General features: G+C 42.7%; 1 protein-coding gene across 4 annotated transcripts in view; it reads left to right on the forward strand.

Moving 5' to 3' along the window:
• The first annotated feature begins 1244 nt into the window (after positions 1 to 1244).
• MAP7 (microtubule associated protein 7) overlaps positions 1245 to 21304 on the forward strand; it is a 186019-nt gene continuing 165959 nt past the window's right edge. Inside the window, exon 1 of one of the 4 annotated variants that reach the window (XM_077289294.1) lies at positions 1245 to 1429. In XM_077289294.1, coding sequence (XP_077145409.1) covers positions 1342 to 1429 — 88 coding nt within the window. In that variant the 5' untranslated portion in view covers positions 1245 to 1341. Of the gene's footprint in view, positions 1527 to 21304 lie in introns of all 4 variants that reach the window. The other 3 variants (XM_077289296.1, XM_077289300.1, XM_077289298.1) reach the window with 3 other exon arrangements.

Below are 21304 nucleotides of genomic sequence, written 5' to 3' on the forward strand. Positions count from 1 at the left end.
TGGGGGGTGCATTATGCTGTATGGCGAACTATGAGGAGTTTATTATACTGCATGGAGAACTATGGGGAGTGCATTATGCTGTATGGAGGACAATGGGGAGTGCATTTATGCTGTACGGAGGACTATGGAGAGTGCATTATACTGCATGGAGAACTATGAAGAGTGCATTATACTATACGGAGGACTATGGGGAGTGCATTATGCTGTATGGAGGACTATGGGGAGTGCATTATGCTGTATGGAGGACTATGGAGAGTGCATTATACTGCATGGAGAACTATGGGGAGTGCATTATACTATACGGAGGACTATGGGGAGTGCATTATACTATACGGAGGACTATGGGGAGTGCATTAAGCTGTATGGAGGACTATGGGGAGTGCATTATGCTGTATGGAGGACTATGGAGAGTGCATTATACTGCATGGAGAACTATGGGGAGTGCATTATACTATACGGAGGACTATGGGTAGTGCATTATGCTGTATGGAGGACTATGGGGGAGTGCATTATGATGTATGGAGGACTATGGGGAGTGCATTATACTATATGGAGAACTTTTTACGCCAGAAACATCACAAAAACACTTTGATAAATTGCCCTTATGTCTTCCTGGCGTGTTTTGAGCAGGTCGGCACTGAAAAAAAAAAAAGGAATAGCACTCGTATATCATTTTCTAAATCATTTCTATGTAAAACATTTTAGACTTTTGAGCATCTATTTCACATTTCAGACTTTCACAGAAAGCATTTATAAGTAGTAAGCGGACGGCTCCTGTGGTATTTTCTGCTATGAAGATGCTACATAAGGTATAAAACAAGCCATAGGGAAGTCTCAGAAAGTGCTTGGAGGATGCACAGCAGTCCTTCTCAGCGTTTTGTAATTTTGCAATAAAAAAATGCCTACATTTTAGTCATTGGTTACTGGACTTCAAAAAACAAGGTTTACAGCAAAGGCTAAAAACAAGGTGACTTTGGACATTTGCCTGCTGGACAAAAGCACAGTGTGAACACCTCCCCAGTGTGGGGCTAGCACTAGATTGGAGGTAATTGCGGCACTACTGCTGAGCTTTCTGTTGCTAGTGGAATGGGGCCAGTCTGCGGGATCTCCAATCTCCCTGCAGGACAAGGGGTCTCCCCAGGACGCCACATTATCACCCCCCACGCCTCTAAGCAGCAACCTGTCGCTCCTCCCACAACGCTCGCCCCTTGCAGTACCGCTCTTAGCCAGCAGATGGCGACTAACCGCAGGAATTCACCTACGTGGAACTCACCTGTCCTGCTCGGGAGCTCCGGGAGGGGAGGGGAGGGGCCGCTTCTCCTGGATGACGTCAGCCTAGTCATGGCGGAGAATCAGCAAATGCAAGAAGAGCCGAAGGCTTGTCCAGAGTCCCCCAGTGTCACCGTCCTCATGAGCCCGCAGGCAGAAGGTGAGAGCAAGTACGGGCGTGTGCACCTGGGCGCCGCTCCTGTACACGGACCATAGGGGGCTGTCACCTGTGCCCGGGTGATACATGTCATCACGGGGTCAGTAGCCATCGTGTCATAATCTGGGCTGCCGGCTCCTAACACACACTGTATGCGAATGTATTGTGTGTGCCTTCTGTATGCCACTGTGTGTGCCATGTATCACACACGTATTAGGTGTGCGTGGTGGCACATGGGATCTACTGGGGGCAAATGTGATCTGTTTATGATAGTGGATCATCTGATCTACTGGGGGCAAATATGATCTGTTTATGATGGCACATGTGATCTGTTTATGGTGGCATTGTGATCTGTTTATGATGGCGCAGTTGATCTACTGGTGGCAAATCTGATCTGTTTATGATGCTAGTGATCTAGTAGTGGCACACCTGATCTGATGATGAATGCACATGTGATCTAATGATGGCGCACTGCTGACAGCACATCTACATAATTGCAGCTTCTAAATGACCATTGAAGCAAATATTATAATTATCAGTTCATCTACATGAGGAAAACAAAAATTGGCAAAATAGTGACTACATAACAATGTAAAGATGGCAGGAGCTGGTATATGAGATGATAGTGTGCCACAGTATCCACACACTGCATTGTGGATCCGCTACAGCCGGTGGCACAGGTGAGATTGGTGCACATTTAGATCAGGTAGGAATTTAATTATTCCTAAAGACTAAATAATTGACCTTTCGCCTCCCAGGAAACTATTGCTGCCCATTGCCCCACAGCAGATGGCAGACAATGGCCGTCTCCAGAGGGCAGAGCCTTGGTGGGAAATTGGATTTCTAAGTTAACCATTTGTGCTTACTCACTGCCCCATGGATGATGCTGTGAGAAGAGCGAGTACACATTATGCAGAATGTGACAATCTGCACCACTGTCAAAATATCAGGACATGTGACCTCACTTTCAAAATGTCAGATTTTTTTTGTATTTCCACACATATGTATCTGATACACTCTGTTGTGGAAAAAAGACCTATAGAGCTGATGTATATTCCCCATCCAGATATCACTCGCCTATAGGTGGATAATATTTGCTCGGGCACTTACCTATTTGTTTACATGACCAGCTGAAGTTAGACAGAAAATTCTACCTGCTATACTTTAAAGGGAATCTGTCAGTAGAGTCTACCCTCCTAAGCCGTCTATATGGGCATGTAGGTCATAGGAGACGGAATAAAGTGATACCTAGATATCTGTGATCCGATGTCTTATTCCAGATAAATCTTTTTTTTTTTTTTTTAATATGTTAATGAGCTATTAAGATCTATGGGCCGGACACTGATCTGTATGAGAATCTGCCTCCAGAGCTTATTTTTAATGAATGGAGTCATTACCAGTGTGAGACAGGTAAGTAACACAGAACAGTAGAACTGAATTTTGTCTCCTTCCAAACACATTTGCTGCAGCTCTCGCAGCTCTGCTGTATTGTAACAATATTGCAACCCTGTCTGCCTGTGAGATGGAAGCTGAGATGTGTCAAGTAATAATCACACACAGGTCTACAGTGGGATCATGAGAGCGGCCATTACATGTCTCACACTGGTAATGCCTCCTACTTATAAAATAAGCTCTGGAGGCAGATTCTCATGCAGATCAGTGTCCGGCCCATAGTCCTGAGCAGCTCATTTACATGAGAAAAATGTGGATTTCTCTGGAACAAGACATCAGATCACATATATCAAGGTATCACTTTATTCCGCTTCCTATGACCGGCATATCCATATAAACGACTTAGGAGAGGTGATCCTCCTGACAGATTCCCTTCAATAAGATCTTTTAAGATAATGTGGTGCAAGAATGGAGAACAAAAGTGCCACCACTCTGATGGTCTTGGCCAGTTCTGCAGCAATGACACCTTATTGCTTCCATCATTCTTATGACCCCTTATGAGCTAAGGACTCTGCTGTGCCGACCATGCAAGCATCATCGATGATGCCAGTGATTGGCTACAGTGGACACATGAATGATGGATGTGACATCACTGCTGAAAGACCCACTGAGACTGCTGGAGCTGCAGAGTTAATATATTCATATCTCTATATTTTCGTGGGCTGAATCACTCTATTTTTCTGAAACAAAGCTCCAAATCCCCTGCATAGAGTGATTTCAATGAGAACATAGCACTCATGCAGTCACCACTAGAGGGAGCTTAGAAGCTGTGTTCCGCTGCTTACATTGGTCTCAGTACTAAGACAGTTTGCAGTGAGCTCATATGCTCTCTCTTGTGATGCCTGCAGCTAGTCGTCTTGTTATTCTTTTAAATACATTTCTGAACGAGGCACAAGGTGTAATAGTGGCTCCAGAGCAAAATAAAACCTTTTTTTTACCTCTCCATTGCAGAGATATTAACAAAGTGTTAGGCACCCAATGAGTTAATTTTTGTTAAATACAAGTGGATGTTAACAGTCAGTTTTCACTGGGTGTACTTCTTCCCCCTGTCTGATGCTGACCAATCATAAGCAGGCAGCAATACAGAAGAATAAGAACACAATGCCACAGTAACTTGGGTTTCTCAGTGTAAGATGCAAGGATACAACATTGATCTCTTCATCTAAGCTTATGCATGATTGGAAGGCACAGATGACTAAAACCTTTCAGATAAGGTCCCTGTGAGCGGAGGGGAAGCACAGCTGAGTTTAGCTGTGTCACATTGCAAACCTATAATATTGCTCTCTTCCTCCCATAGCATGTCACCTCAAATGTACTGCCCCTTCCCTCACACTACCTATCCAGAGAGATGCTTGTAATTAAATTTGTCTGTTGTGTCCACAGCAACTTGTAATAGCTCTGCAGTGAGATCATAGCAGGCTGTCATTAAATCCCTCACAGGAGGAGCCCAAAACAAACTGCTCCTGTGTGACATGTAATGACAGTGTGATCGCACTGCAGAGCGCGTTCAAGTTGCTTGAGCACAGCCGATATTAGTGTGATTACATCTCATACACTGAGAAACATGCTCTATGCTATAGAGGGGGCGTGTTCTTTCTCTTGTGTGTTGCTGCCTGCTTATGATTGGTTAGCATTATACAGGGAAATAAAGTACAAGCCCACTTGGACTAAAAGAAGCACTCCATGTATATTTTTCTTATATTTTCCCAGTACAGAAGTGAGCTGACCACATTACACCTTTAATGTTTCCCCAAAAGGGATCTTCCTAAATCTGTATTAATCTCACCCATATAATTTCTTACCATAAACATTGGGATTATGTCACGGTAATCTGTGTGCCCTAGTTTATGCGGGCAGATAATGGACTGAACCCATGTTTGTAAAAATGCTCATTTCCAATCATTGGTTTATGTAAAAAGGCAGCAATCGGCTGATGATAGTCACACGCCAGCTCATCAGCTGATTGCATCTTTGTCGCCTAAAAGATCAACATTGTCGGCAGCACATCCTTGTGTAGATGCTGCCGACAATTTGGAAACCCATAGTGTTCCATACAGTTGTGTGTAAAAAAAAAAAAAAAAGCCCTTTAAATGGCCACCAATTGTCTTGTTATATTGTTGACTGGTCTTCTGTATGGGCAGAAGTTTGGTCTTGTAAAATGGCCTTCACTTTAGATAATTCGGCCACCAGCTATCTCTACCTACTCACCCATACATGGGGACACTTATTCTGCCATTCTCTCCTGTGTTCTCTATGGGAGCATCTGACAGACATCTCTAGCTGCGGCTTAGAGAACAAAAAGACCGGTAGTCCAAAATTGGAAATGCCAAAACCTTAACTTCTCTGACAATCATCTGAGTGCAGCCTCCATATACAAGGCCTGTAAGTTTATTCAGTCACGTTGGGGCACTTTAAACTGAAAGATAATTATTCCTTGGTCCTCAAAAGCCAAGACTCTTAGCCAAATCCATCAATAACATCCGACAGCTTATTGGTATGGGGGCTTTTGTCTCTTTGGGCAGCTTAGCCTCATAGCTCTTGCACGGTGCTGTATTTGGGGTCCTTGTGACATGAATCACTAATTTTGTGCCTTGTATGTAGGCACCTCTTGAAATTGGTCTAAGTGGACCTACCCATAGAATGGACCATTTGGCACTGGCTAGAGGAACCGTCTTAGATATTTTATGGAATAAAAGACGCATGTTGCAAGATATTATTTATAATGGCAATGATTTCCAGTTATCTTATTTTACAGTGCAGGAGTGTAGGCCCCAATATACAGTAGGCATGGTATGGTCACCAGGTTAGGTCATCTGTGTTTAGATGACGCTGCTCCCTAGAAAATCAGCTTTTTCTGAAATGTACGCAAAGGCTTGTAATGTGTCACGAAGATGAATATTCGGGTTACTGAGAGCACCATAAACTCTATACTGGCTGTAATTGGAGATTTCAGCAGAAAGGTGTGGTTCCAGCCAAGTGTTTGTCTCAGTCATCTGTATCTGTAGGGGGTGGGGGTGCTGAACTGCCCTGGCATCTTTCAAAGACAGGGCGGATCTGGGTGTGTCGCAACGACGTGGAGATTTAGTACTGACCCCTCCTAATTCTCCTCTAGTCTGCAGGATGTAAACACGTTTTACGTTTACTAGGAGTATCGAAGTCTTGTTTGCCTGGAGATAAAATCTGGAAACGCAAATCCAGCCGCACAGTTGTGCTCATTGCCCATTATTATTATGGGATAATTGTGGGAGAGCAGTCTGTAGACAGCTCGAAGAATTTATAGAGTTGAGACTTTCCTGTCTCGTGTCTTAAGTGTTGCCTATCGCACAGTTGTCGCATTTTTAGTAATTATTAGGATGCATTCCCATGACCGTATTTTCGGTGGTACTGACACGGACAGAACTAGATGACAGTTCTTTAAAAATCTGTATTTCAGATGACTCGTCAATTTTATTAATTGATGATTTATTAAAAACCAAACAAATCAAATGACATGCAGATGAAAAATTGGCTTTTTTTTTTTCAGATGATATATATATATTTTTTTACATAGTTGTTTGAATTTAACCTTAAAAGGAGCATTTTAGGTGGTTTTCCAGTAGATTTCGTCATTGGGGCAATCTATTTCTGCCAGTTATGGTTTTCATTGTCGTTTTCACTTTCAGCATATAGAGAAAATCAACTTTAGACTAAGAAAATTAAAACGATTCTATCATTTGTTCAGAATACTTACTCTATACCGATAATTTTGATTATTAAAGGGAGTTTGTCATCATGAAACCTCACATGCCACCTTTCACGTTATCATGATTGATGGCATCAGCACTGTCTGATATCCTTATGCTCGGGACTGAAATCCACCATATGCATAAGCTCCCGACTGTGGGCATCGCACTGAAATCCACCATGTGCATAAGCTCACGACTGTGGGTTTGTCGCTAAAATCCACCATATGCATAAGCTCCCAACTGTGGGTATGAAGCTGAAATCCACCATATACATAAGCTCCCGACTGTGGGCATCGCACTGAAATCCACCATATGCTTAAGCTCACGACTGTGGGTATGGCGCTGAAATCCACCATATGCTTAAGCTCAAGACTGTGGGTATAGCGCTGAAATCCACCATATGCATAAGCTCCCGACTGTGGGCATCGCACTGAAATCCACCATATGCATAAGCTCACGACTGTGGGTATGGCGCTGAAAGCCACCATATGCTTAAGCTCAAGACTGTGGGTATAGCGCTGAAATCCACCATATGCATAAGCTCACGACTGTGGGTATGGCGCTGAAATCCACCATATGCTTAAGCTCACGACTGTGGGTATGGCGCTGAAATCCACCATATGCTTAAGCTCAAGACTGTGGGTATAGCGCTGAAATCCACCATATGCATAAGCTCCCGACTGTGGGCATCGCACTGAAATCCACCATATGCATAAGCTCACGACTGTGGGTATGGCGCTGAAATCCACCATATGCTTAAGCTCAAGACTGTGGGTATGGCGCTGAAATCCACCTTATGCATAAGCTCACGACTGTGGGTATGGCGCTGAAATCCACCATATGCTTAAGCTCACGACTGTGGGTATGGCGCTGAAATCCACCATATGCTTAAGCTCAAGACTGTGGGTATAGCGCTGAAATCCACCATATGCATAAGCTCACGACTGTGGGTATGGCGCTGAAATCCACCATATTCTTAAGCTCACGACTGTGGGTATGGCGCTGAAATCCACCATATGCTTAAGCTCACGACTGTGGGTATAGCGCTGAAATCCACCATATGCTTAAGCTCACGACTGTGGGTATAGCGCTGAAATCCACCATATGCATAAGCTCACGACTGTGGGTATGGCGCTGAAATCCACCATATGCTTAAGCTCACGACTGTGGGTATAGCGCTGAAATCCACCATATGCTTAAGCTCACGACTGTGGGTATAGCGCTGAAATCCACCATATGCATAATCTCACGACTGTGGGTATAGCGCTGAAATCCACCATATGCTTAAGCTCACGACTGTGGGTATAGCGCTGAAATCCACCATATGCATAAGCTCACGACTGTGGGTATGGCGCTGAAATCCACCATATGCTTAAGCTCACGACTGTGGGTATAGTGCTGAAATCCACCATATGCATAAGCTGCTCCCAACTGTGGGTATGGCGCTGAAATCCACCATATGCATAAGCTGCTCCCGACTGTGGGTATGGCGCTGAAATCCACCAATATGCATAAGCTCCCAACTGTGGTTATGGCGCTGAAATCCACCATATGCTTAAGCTCACGACTGTGGGTATGGCACCGAAATCCACCATATGCATAAGCTCCCGACTGTGGGCATGGCACTCTTCAAATTATTGCGCAGATACAATTGATAGATTCCTGTGACGACTGCAAGGGCACTTGTCTGGTTTAGGACAGCCCAATGGGCACTTGTGACGTGATTTGCATACAGATTAAAATTTTATTTTCTGAGCAGTGGTACATCAATCAGAATCCTTGAAGGTGTGTTTTCACATGTTAAGTGGACTACCCGGTTATTGGTTTTGTAGGGAGAAATCTGCTGACTGACTCTCTTTAATCTAGAGCACTCTGAAACTGCTTTTGTTTTCGGTCGGGATTAATGAAACCTCACTTTCAGAGCACATAATCCTTGCTGCATTTTCATTAACTGTGTCGCCGCATGGGGCTGCCAGTAATGTGTCATGTGTTGGAGTATGCCTTTTTTTCCCTCATGGAACCTATTAATTGAATTCACGGTGTCAGGTCAGAGGCGCATGTAGGTACAGGATTGGTCCACAGCAGCCATGTAAGGGGTCCATGTGAACAGTAAATGACTGCTTTGTTTATCAGTAATCCATATTGGTCAATTATCATTGTGATCGCTTGGAAAAAATTGTCATGACAGTTACGGTAATAGACCTAAAATTGTTGTTTTGTTTTGTTTTTTTGTTTTGTTTTTTTAAATGAGGAAAGAAGACTAGTAGGAATGTCTGCTCCAGAAACACAGATCCCACTGGATGAAAGGAAAAAAACTATGGTTGTTGGCTCTTCTTGTTTAAGAGCTATGTATGGCAAGGTTCAGTCACAGTTAAATCCAAAACAGATAAGCCAGCATCCAATATACATAGTTTCCAACTGTATTTTCTTATAATAAAAAAAAAAAAAATACATGGACCATTGACAACAAACCCCACACAGAATTTCACCATGTTGCGCATTTCAGGCCAATATTGCCCTTGGTCTAAGCTTTTCCTAAACTCACTTAACCCGAATGCATAAGATATCAAAGCGATTACTACTGTGTTCTGTGAGTGTAAGTTTTAATCGTCTGGATCGTTTTTGCTTTATAATGGAATTTTAGGCTACTTTTACGTGGCCAAACACGTAAGTCAGCTGAACCCCCAGATTTTGTCTGGATCACCTATTTTATATGTCTGCGGGATAACTCGCTAAGATGTTGGATTTCATCTTTAGTTCACACTGAATATAAGGCGTCACCTACTTACTGCAGTTTCTTCATCGAAATAAAGATGCAAGTTCAAATTTGCATGTCCAGGATTGGCTTAATTCAGATGGAAACGTCAAAATTAATGGGTAATCCTCAGCAGACCGGTATGTGTTAGGGCTCTTTCACACGTCAGTATTTCCCATGTGTGGTGACAGTTTTCACACGTATCAGAGACACAATTTTTGTAGACCCATTCAAGTGAATGGGTCTGTGCACATGTCCTTGTGTTTCCATGGACCGTGTGTCCATGGACAAAACACGCTGACATGCCTTTGTTTTACCGTCAGCATGGGCTGCAAAATGTCCCACACACGGATGACACACAGGCATGTCATTGGTGTGACACGTCGTGATGCCAGAAAAGCAGAGGTACAGTTAGCAGTGTTCCCCGGCGCCTGGTGCTGATGACTGCCTTCATCATTCCCCCCTGTTCTGCCGGCGATCAGTGTGAGAAGGGGAGAACGATGAGAGATGTATTCAGGTGATAACAATGACAGTATGCGGTGGCTGATGGGACTATCACTCCATCAGCCTACATCTGCGGAAGCTAATAAGTGACAGCAGGAGTGGCTGATTGGAGTATTCCTCTCCCGCCGCTTGTGCTATAAATAAATTTAATTGAAAAACCTGGTGTGGGTTACCCAGAATTTTCTATAACTTGCCAGGAAAATCTCGCAGCTGAGGGCTGCAACCCTCAGTTGTCAGCCTAAGCAAGGCTGGTTATCAAGAATAGAGGGGTCCCCATGCCTTATTTTTAAATATTTAAATTTTTTTTAAAAAACTGCGTGCCCCCCCAATTTTTAACGACCAGCCTTGCTAAAGCTCACAGCTGGGTGCTGATATTCTCAGGTTGATAAGGGGCCGTTGATTTTGAGTCCCCCAGCCTAAAAATAGCAGCCCACAGCTGCCCCCAAAAGGCACATCTATTAGATGCGCCAATTCTGGCGCTTTGCCCGGCTGTTCCCAATTTTCCTGTAGCGATGGCAAGTGGGGTTCCCAGCTTTGGGCATGGCGCTGAAATCCACAATATGCATAAGCTCTCAACTGTGTGCAGGGCACTGAAATCCACCGTATGCATAAGCTCCCAACTGTGTATTGTCAGGGGACAATAAGCCCACGAATTGGTAATAGAGAGGCTTCTATATGACCCCTATCCATTACTAATCCTATAGTTGTATTGTAAATAAAGACACAGCCAGAGTAAAGTATTTTATTAGAAATAAAACAACACAGTTTTCCATTTTTATTTAAAAATAACAAACACATTTATACTCGCCTAACGCCCATTCCACTGAATCCCTCGTCTCCTGTAATAAAACAAAAATAAAAAAGAATATTTCTCACCGGTCCGTTGTTCTGTCCCATGCCGCAATACACTTCTGGGGGATAAATAGTTTTCAACCTTGACGGTGCAAGATGTGTGTCCAGGCTGAGTACCAGTGGTGAATGAGCTGCTGCGAGCGCAGATCATTCACCAGCGGTGACATCATCATGGCTTTAGCAAGGCTGGTTGTAAAAAAAAAAATGGGGGGGACCCCACACCATTTTTTAAAATTATTTGATAACCCTTTCACGACATGCGCCGTACTATTACTGCGCATGTCGTGTCTCCCCCCTTTGATGTGGGCTCCGGCGCTAAGCCCACATCAAAGTCGCGACGTGTCAGCTGTTTTGTACAGCTGACATGTGCGCGCAATAGCGGCGGGTGAAATCGCTATTCACCCGCCGCTATTAACCTGTTAAATGCCGCTGTCAAACGCTGACAGCGGCATTTAACTACCGCTTCCGGCCGTGCGGCCGGAAATGACCTCATCGCCGACCCCTGTCACATGATCGGGGGTCGGGCGATGTGTCAGGACAGTAACCATAGAGGTCCTTGAGACCTCTATGGTTACTGATGCTGACCTGCTGTGAGCGCCCCCCTGTGGTCGGCGCTCACAGCACACCTGCAGTTCAGCTACATAGCAGCGATCTGATGATCGCTGCTATGTAGCTGAGCCAATCAAGTTGTGCCAGCTTCTATTGAAGCATGGCTATTGAAGCATGAAGGCTATTGAAGCATGGCACAAGTAAAAAAAAAAAAAAATGTTTTTAAAAATATGAAAAAAAATAAAGGTTTAAAACACCCCCCTTTCGCCCCATCCTAAATAAAACAATAAAAAAAAAATCAAACATACACGTCTTTGGTATCGCCGCATTCAGAATCGCCTGATCTATCAATAAAAAAAAAGCATTAACCTGATCGCTAAAGAGCGTAGCGAGCAAAAAATTCGAAACGCCAGAATTACGTTTTTTTGGTCGCCGCAACATTGCATTAAAATGCAATAACGGGCGATCGTATCTGCACAAAGTGATATTATTAAAAACGTCAGCTCGGCACGCAAAAAATAAGCCCTCACCCGACCCCAGATCACGAAAAACGCTTCGGGTATCGGAAAATGGCACTTTTTTTTTTTTTTTTTTTTTTTTTTTAAGCAAAGTTTTGAATTTTTTTTCACCACTTGGATAAAAAATAACCTAGACATGTTAGGTGTCTATGAACTCGTAATGACCTAGAGAATCACAATGGCAATGGTTAGTTTTAGCATTTAGTGAACCTAGCAAAAAAGCCAAACAAAAAACAAGTGTGGGATTGCACTTTTTTTGCAATTTCACCGCACTTGGAATTTTTTTCCCGTTTTCTAGTAAAAGACATGGTAAAACCAATGGTGTCGTTCAAAAGTACAACTCGTCCCGCAAAAAATAAGCCCTCACATGGCCATATTGACGGAAAAATAAAAAAGTTATGGCTCTGGGAAGGAGGGAAGTGAAAAACAAAAACGCAAAAATTAAAAAGGGCTGCGACTTGAAGGGGTTAAAAAAAACAAAACAGGGTGGGGACCCCTCTATTCTTAATAACTAGCCTTGCTGAAGCTAACAGCTTAGGGTTGCAGCCCAGGCTGTGACTTTTGCCTGGCTGGTTATAGAAAATCCAGGGGAACCCAAGTAGTTTTTCTTTTTTTTTTTTTTTTTTTTATTTATTTATTGTGCAGGCGGCAGCTGATGAATACCTCCATCCAGCTGCTCCTGCTGTCACTGTCTTTAGTGGCAGCAGGTGTTGGCTTATGGGAGTAAAAATCCCAACAGCCGCTGCATGCTGTCATTCTTTTCACTTGAATACAACTCTCATCATTTTCCCCTTCTCGTGCTGATCACCAGTAGAGCAGGGGAGAATGATGAGAGCCGTCTTGAGCACCCAGCGCTGGGGAACAGCGGTCACTGTACCGCTGCTTCCCTAGCGCCCGTCCGCATGGTACTGATAAGGCACACGGCTGCCACATGTTTGCCTCAAGTATTACAAACACGGACACTGACATCTCCGGTACCATTTTTTCTGGTACCAGAAATGTCAGGACTTGTGAAACCTGCCTTATATGCATGGAAATCACAGAGCTGAAATCAAAGAATTGTTGGCCGGTGAGATAAGAATGTTTTTTATTTTTTAATTTATGAGTGGGACACTTTAGTTGCCACTAGTGAACAACCCCTTTAATAATTTCCAATATGTTCATATTTTCATGCAAAAGTCTAATCTAATTAATTTATCTGCACAAATCTGCAGCAATTCTGTCTTTCATTTCCCCTTAGGTTTCTGAGGAGGATTTTGAAGCTGATTCACTTCAAAATGCATGTAAAAATAAAACTGTGTGAGCATACCCTTGGGTGAATTAACGCGCTGAAAATTTCTGCGACTGCCCCATTAATCTGAAACAACTCTGTGTGTGTGTATAGATGGAGATTTGTTTAAAAAATTTCTGCTATAAAATCTGCAGCATGTAACTTACACTTGGGGTATGTGCAAACAACATCTTTTAGAATTCTTCCTGCAAAAGACTCTTCTGGGAAAATGTTGGTGGTGTTCTTCCTGAAGTGACTCTCTTGACATCTTTGTAGCGACCTTACCTGTGTTTTTTTTTTTCCCCTTTTTACTTACTGTATCTGTATGTATTAATAATGACCAGAAGCTGCCAGTAGAACGGACGGGCCACTTATTTTTGCAACTTTTGGAAGCCTGCAGAACTTAAGAGAAGCTCAAAAAGACGGAACATATGCACAGCAAGTCCATTTTACATTGCTGTACTGATCTTTCTTTTGTGTTTTTTTTTTTTTTCGTTTTTTTTTTGCGCTACTTCAGGCAGGTTCCAGGCAAAATCTGCTCGAAAAAGAAGCCAGGCCATGTGCATAGTTGCTAGAAAAAAACTGTTTTTATGTTCACTGCAAATTTTCAGCAAATTATGCAGCGCCTGTCAAGGTGATAGATACCTACCATAGCCCTTACCTGCTTCTGAGGGTTTTTAGGCTCATGGTGGTGATAGTAATCAGTGTATATGCAGTGGTGTTTTATGGACTTACAAAATCACTCAATATTGCAGGGAAACTGCTGTTTCTCCTGCAAAACGACTGCTGCAATATTCGGCCACTGCAGGTGATCGCAGCCTAATAAGACAAAGCGATTATCCACAGATGCAGAGACGAAGCGAGAAAAAGCGTCATATTACCTTCTGCGGCTGATTAGTGCTCAGGACCAAGCCGTTACGTCCTGACCGAGAGCTTCTTTAGATTTTAAAGCCGTGTATATGCTATTTGTTATACACAAAATACCGTTATATTGATTAATAAAAAAAATCTTGTTGCTTTCATGACAATGATGGTCGTTCCCATACACATTGCATTCATTGGTCCTCTGGGTTACCACCTTATTTTTTTTGTTAGGAGCTGTAAAACACGATGGAGCCAATTAATCAAAGCTTTTACTCCACAAAAGTGGTGTAAAAGCTCTGAAAATTCCCAAATTACATTGGTCAATGCAGTTAAGAAAAAAATTGCAATTTAATTTTTTTTTTAATTCTTAATGAATTGAAAGCATTTGACTCCAATACATCCCCTCGTCAAGACCAGAAAGAAATACGGTGCGTTGGTCTTGATGAATCGGGGTCTATTCTGTTGAGCCTTTCCGAATAGTGGAATGGCATTTCCAGAGAAGAGAAATATCATGACTGGGCTCTTGTAACTAAACAGAAAATTATTCCTTGATGCATGTCTGTTCGGTATTGGAAAGTCAGGCGGTGCAGTCAATCACTTTAATAGAGAGTGCAGCTTTAGATGCTTTATAAAATGTTGTTTTTTACTATAATTAAATGGGTGACTCATAAATGGGGAAGTAGCCGGCCAAAACTACCGAGTTCTCCTCCCATTTCTTCCCACACACAAGAGTCAAGGATTTATTTATAGTCATTGTTGGCTGCAAATGGAGTGGGTGGTGATGATCCAAAGTATTCTCGTCTCCTTAAGAAATTTCCTAATTACATTTGCATTATTTATCTTTCTGATCAATAGGTAATGGGTTAAAGGTATGACTGGCTAAGGACGCAATCGTTTTTTCACCTAATGCAATGGTTGTTTCAAGTCATGAAAGTTTCTAATGCATACTTCCACATTTTGCTTGGATACAGCTTACATACCTAGCTTTAGGGCCATGTGATTACTTCTTATGCCTTATCATATCTTGATCTAGGATGTTTTCATACATTACATTAGAAAATCCATAGGAAACAAAGAAAAGAAGACAAAACATTCGTCATCACAGTTTCAAAAGATATGGATTTAGTGGCATTTCTAAGGATAAAACATTCAAAGTGAATCTTTACACTTACCCAATTAAAGACGACAATTCCACACCCCTGACTTCTCTGTTTCAGTAAGTACTCCCATTATAAAGAACCACTCATATGTGTTGTTTTTTTATTTTTATTTTTTTATTTTACCACTGGAGTGGTGCTTTTGATCTAAGGTCTTCGGCCCTACTCTTATACTCGCCTGCTGCTGTTTTCAACTTATATCAATGCCACTCTCGGTCTCCGACAGTTTGTGACCTGCTAGATTGCTCCAGTGTCTACAGTTGCCTGGTTCTGGCTCTCATACACTTGCATTGAGAGCTTGCGATGTAACTTCTGACTTCGACCAATTATAATTTGCGTTCACAAGATGTTGCATTAGAAGCCTCCCTCCTGAAGGCTCATCCCACTGAACGCCTGCTTTCCTTTTATACTGTGGGCATAATACTACTCGGACAACACAGGGTGAGGGTAAAACATTGTGGCAATATTTTATTGGGCCACAAAACAGACAATAACCCGCAGAACAGTCCCGGCAAAATATCCAAGATGGTGCAAATCTACAGAGTCTCACCCTTCCGCTCACTAGCCAGGATTAGAGCAGCTGCAAATACGGAGCTTCCGGGGCCAACTATCTCCACTTGTAAGGTAACAAAAAGCTTAGCAAGCTGACAATCCATTGAGGTATGTGGCCAGGTGACCGGATTGTGACAACCTGGCTTCTCCAAACATTTCCATGGAGCCAGGTGACCGGTGGGTCCAAATCCTGGCTTCCCCAAATGTATCCATGGGTTCAGTAATGGTCAATGAAGCAGATCTGTATTCTTTCAGTGTCCCTCTTGATGGATCCATGATGTCCTGGCTGCTGCCCTATAGAGTGTTTATGGCTGTGATTTTGTAAAGAGTCTCTGGTTCTTTGGATCTGTTGTTACAATTGCATATCCCCTTTTATATAGTTCGCAACTGTTGTCCTTCAAGCCCTCATCCAGAGGTCAGGAGGAAGGTGTGATGAGATTATCTCGCATTGTTTGAGTATAATCATTTTGCATAGTTTTTACTCCTCTATTTTGTAAGTGAACAAGACACAGGTTCCCACAAATGGTCAATCAACATATTATCAAACATCTATTGTTCAAGTATTCTATGTCTCTATCCCTCAAAGATAGCAGACAATGAGCTTGTAGAAAACCGCAACTCCAGAGTCACATTCAGGCTAGTACTAACATTAGACTGTGTTTTTTGACCAATCAAAGAAAGACACATATCAATTCAAAAGTGAACATAAAAATTATAGCATTTGTCTCCTGGCCTAATGAATTTACGTCTGGATAATTAAGATTAAATGCTGTATAGTCACTATAGGTCTTGAGCATATTTCCTGTGTTATTTGTCTTAGAAATTTATGAATACATATGGAACTAGGGGGGTGTCCCTACATGACTTGACAACTTCACTACTGATTGGACAGCGTCAGGTATTTCCTTTTTTGATAGATCAAGGGCTACTTTAAAGGAACCTCGCATCAGGGGCTACTTTAAGGGACTCTCAGTAGGATCAACCCTCCTTAGCCGTCTATATAGACATACAGGTCAGAGAAATTGAATAAAGTGATACCTTGATATCTGCGATACAATGTCTTATTCCAGAGATATTCACATTTTGCTTAATATGTAAATGAGTTGTTAAGATTTATGGGCTGTGCACCGATCACCCCGAGAATCTGCCTCCTGATCTTATTTTAACCCCTTTCTGACATATGACGTACTATCCCGGGGGGGGATCGGGGTTGGGTGTCAGCTGACATCCGGCACTATGTGCCAGGAGCGGTCACGGACCGCTCCTGGCACATTTACCCCCTGAACACTGCGATCAAATACGTTCTGGCGGCACAGGGAAGCATCGCGCAGGGAGGGGGCTCCCTGATTGCTTCCCTGGGACAATCGGAGCAACGCGATGTGATCTACCTCCTCTCCAAACGCGACATGGCGTCCCATCTCAATTCCAGTCAATTTTGCATTGGAAAGTCAAACGGCGCTCCTTCCCTTCCGAACTCTGCCATGCGCCCAAACAGTGGTAACCCCCACGTATGGGGTATCAGCGTACTCAGGACAAATTGCACAACAACTTTTGGGGTCCAATTTCTTCTGTTACCCTTGGTAAAATAAAACAAATTGGAGCTAAAGTAAATTTTCTGTGAAAAAAAGTTAAATGTTCGTTTGTTTGTTTTTTGACATTCCAAAAATTCCTGTGAAACACCTGAAGGGTTAATAAACTTCTTGAATGTGGTTTTAAGCACCTTGAGGGGTGCAGTTTTTAGAATGGTGTCGTACTTGGGTATGTATTTTCTATAGACACCTCAAAATGACTTCAAATGTGATGTGGTCCCTAAAAAAAATGGTGTTGTAAAAATGAGAAATTGCTGGTCAACTTTTAAACCTTATAACTCCCTAACAAAAAAAAATTTTGGTTCCAAAATTGTGCTGATGTAAAGTAGACATGTGAGAAAAGTATTTTGTGTGACATAACTGTGATTTAAGGGCATACAAATTTGAAGTTGGAAAATTGCGAAATTTTCAAAATTTCCACCAAATTTCCATTTTTTTGCACAAATAAACGCAGGTAATATCAAAGAAATGTTACCACTATCATGAAGTACAATATGTCACAAGAAAACATTGTCAAAATCACTGGGATCCGTTGAAGCGTTCCAGAGTTATAACCTCATAAAGGGACATCAGTCAGAATTGTAAAAATTGGCCCGGTCATTAATGTGCCACCCTTGGGGGTAAAGGGGTTAAGTGAAAGGAGAATAGCAGTCTGAGACATGTAATGTCTGACAGTCTGCTGTCTTGATCTCACTGCAGAGCTTTGTGTGATGGCTAACACAGTACAGCAGTATGTACCTTTGTCTCATTACAAACTATCTGCAGTTGTCTTCTCTGTGCTCTCAGCTCTGCTGTTCTCCCCTTCCCCTAAACTGCTGCTTGTGAGATGGAAGTTGAAGCACTATGAGAAGACAACTGTAGCTGCAAATATGTTTGTATAGAGACCTAGTCAGCTCTGGTGTACTGTTAGTTGTAATCACACTCAGCTCTACAGTGAGATCAGGAGAGCAGACTATCAGTCATTACATGTCTCACACTGAAAACTCCCCCTTTCATGTAAAAATAATCTCTGGAGGCGGACCCTCATGCAGATCAGGTCCTGCCCAAAGCCCTGAACAGCTGCTTTACATATAAGACAAACATTGATTTCTATGGAATAAGTCATCGGATTGCAGATATCAAGGTATCATCTTATTCAGTTTCTTATAACCTTTGTGCTGATATAGACAGCTTAGGAGTGTTGATCCTACTGACAAATTCCATTTTAGTCTTCAATATTTGATCCTACCAACCTTGAATTTTTCAGAGATTTCTAGGGGAATTAAGCTTACTACCCTATGAAGCTAACTGGTTACCTGTAATATTCCATGTTTGCAGTTGGGAGAGTTTATACAGTTTATAGCTCTATGTGAGCTGTGGTGCTTTTGTTTTTCTATTCATTGTGGGAACAAAGCTTGGCGTCTCCAGTTTCTGAATGTGTATTAGGTATCTAGGTTTAATGCTTTTATTTATTATGTCACAGCTAATCATCAGGTTTGTTTCTAGGGCAAAACATCATGCCAGAAAAGACAGCTACAATACTCATCAGACCAAAAGCTTTCTGCCTCTCTCACACCACGTTTTTGTGACTTTTGAAAGCTACACGTCTTCATTGTATAAACAAAAAAATACTGATCTGTTATAAAACTGATGCAAACCGAATATTTGCTTTTTTTTAACATATTTTTGCACTGGTTTGCATCTATTGGGGGAGAAACAGTTGTGTTTTTTTTAGTTTAAAAACAGGCAAATGATTGATGATACATTTGCATATGTCTTCCTTAGGCTAGGTTCACATTGCGTTAGGGCAATCCGTTTAGCGCTAGCGGATTGCGCTAACGCAATGTATTTGTAGGGGTCGCGTTTAGGGGTCGTGTTAACGTCCCCGCTCTCGCAGATCCCCGATCTGCGAGAGCGGGGAACGGACCTCGGGCGCGCCGCGGATGCTGCAGCGTCCGCGGCACGCCACAAAAGAACGGCACATCGCTAGCGCGAGCCGAAAAAGGCATGCGCTTCAGGCAGAAACAACATTGCTGTCAATGGGTGCGCTAACGGACCCGTTGCACGGCGTTAATTGCAACATTTTCGCCATGCAACGCTGTCCGTTAGCGATCACCCAATAACGCAATGTGAACCTAGCCTTAGACTTCAGTGTTTATAAAATTGGATCCTTTCTTTTACCCATTTTTTTTTAAAAAGATTAAAAAGCAGAGTAGACTGCGTTGTTCGCATCTTGGAAGGGTCGAAATGGATATGTGCACAAGCGTGTTAAACTGACTCATTTGACGTACGTTTTTGCTATTGTATTCTATGTAAATGCAAACGTGTCCATTTACAGTACAAACGGATATGCCAAGAACGCCACAAAATGGTGTGAAACGGGTCCAGGACTATTCATAACAATGCATCTTTTGGAAAATTCAGTCACTGGATAGCTTCATGATCTGTCAGTTTAAATTTATAGAACTTCCTTAATAACATTTTAATTAGTAACATTTAGAGCCCCAAATTACACGTACCTACAATATTAGCCTTCCGGGTGACCGCAGTCTGTACATGTTGCTTCATGTAGTGGCGCAACAATCACCGTCACATAGGGTTCGACCAAACCCTTTGTAGGAGGGGGGGCCTAATGACCCTAGCGCCTAATTCAGCTGAAATGTATTGCAACTTCCTGCACTACAATAAACCCCACCAGCCAATCACGTCGGCATGTTAGTCACGGGTGGCGCATGGCAAAGATGTAATGCACCCTGCCGGGGAAGCCAAAGTAAGCTGTCAACTCCCGCGTCAGCTGTAGAAGAGGCGTCATGGGAGTGGAAAAAGGTGAGCAGAATTGTTTTTTTGTTTTTTTATGTGTATGGGGAACATTATAATAATAATCTTTATTTCTATATAGCGCTAACATATTCCACAGCGCTTTACAGGTTGCACACATTATCGTTGCTGTCCCCGTTGGGGCTCACAATCTAAATTCCCTATCAGTATGTCTTTGGAATGTGGGAGGAAACTGGAGTGCCCGGAGGAAACCCACACAAACACGGAGAGAACATACAAACTCTTTGCAGATGTTGTCCTTAGTGGGGCTTGAACCCACTTGAAAGGAAGGGGTCAGGATGGGGTACATTATTATTGCAAGAGGCTCAAGATGGGGAACATTATAATAGGCTGTGTTCCAGGATGGGGGACATCATGATGTGAGGGGCAAACATATATGTCCTTATAGAATCTAGAATGCCACAAGGGCCCATATGCCTGACTAACCTGCAGGTGGGGGCCCAGGTCCATATTTGCACTGTGGCCTATTGGACTCTAGTTACTCCACTGGCCGCATGGTTGTGTTCTTGAGCATTTTCTTGGTGCTCTCCCTTAACGTTGCCAGTTGTAGGTAGCTGTCCATCCATCCACAGTGCCAGCCACAAGCATCTCCATCACCATCCTTAGTACTTGACGCATCCACCATTCCATTACTAGTGCCCACCACTTACACCTCTCTCACCACCCACAGTACCTGCTGCATCCAACCCTATGTTCACTGTACCAACCATATGGTAGATTTTAGCAGTATTTGGGTTTTATTAGGTGCAGAAGATCTGATATGGCACTGCCATCCAGCCTTTGGTTACTTATTAAGTAAAAATAATTAGGCTGCTGTTTATCAGAGGGGACTTCTCTGTTTGGTCGCTCAGGAGGTGGTTCATCTTGTCGGCACCTACTGTCTGTGTGAACGCCCTGGTTCCTCTACATTATATATATTTTAGCATGTCAATTATAGGACAAGTGCATTTTGTTCACCTCTGAATGACAGGCGACAAGTGCACAGACATGTTTTATTGTGCAATACAAATTATGTTCTCTCCAAACTATGTATTTCTGCTTCATCACACATAAGCTTTGAGAGCAGGAAGACGTTCAATGCCTGGCAATCTGACAGATCTCAAGTCTTGCCTATCTTGTAACTCTAGAACAGCAGACAATGTCTGTAAGCTGCCAACTAATGGTGCTTTGGTTTTAAATTGTCAAACCTGTAATGCTTGAAGTGAAGTGCAGAAAAGTTAACGTCACATTTTAAGTTTTTAGAACTGTCAGTTGATTGGCTCCTATTTCTTTTT

The sequence above is a fragment of the Ranitomeya variabilis genome, chromosome 2 (genome assembly GCF_051348905.1).
Source record: "Ranitomeya variabilis isolate aRanVar5 chromosome 2, aRanVar5.hap1, whole genome shotgun sequence".
NCBI lineage: Eukaryota > Metazoa > Chordata > Amphibia > Anura > Dendrobatidae > Ranitomeya > Ranitomeya variabilis.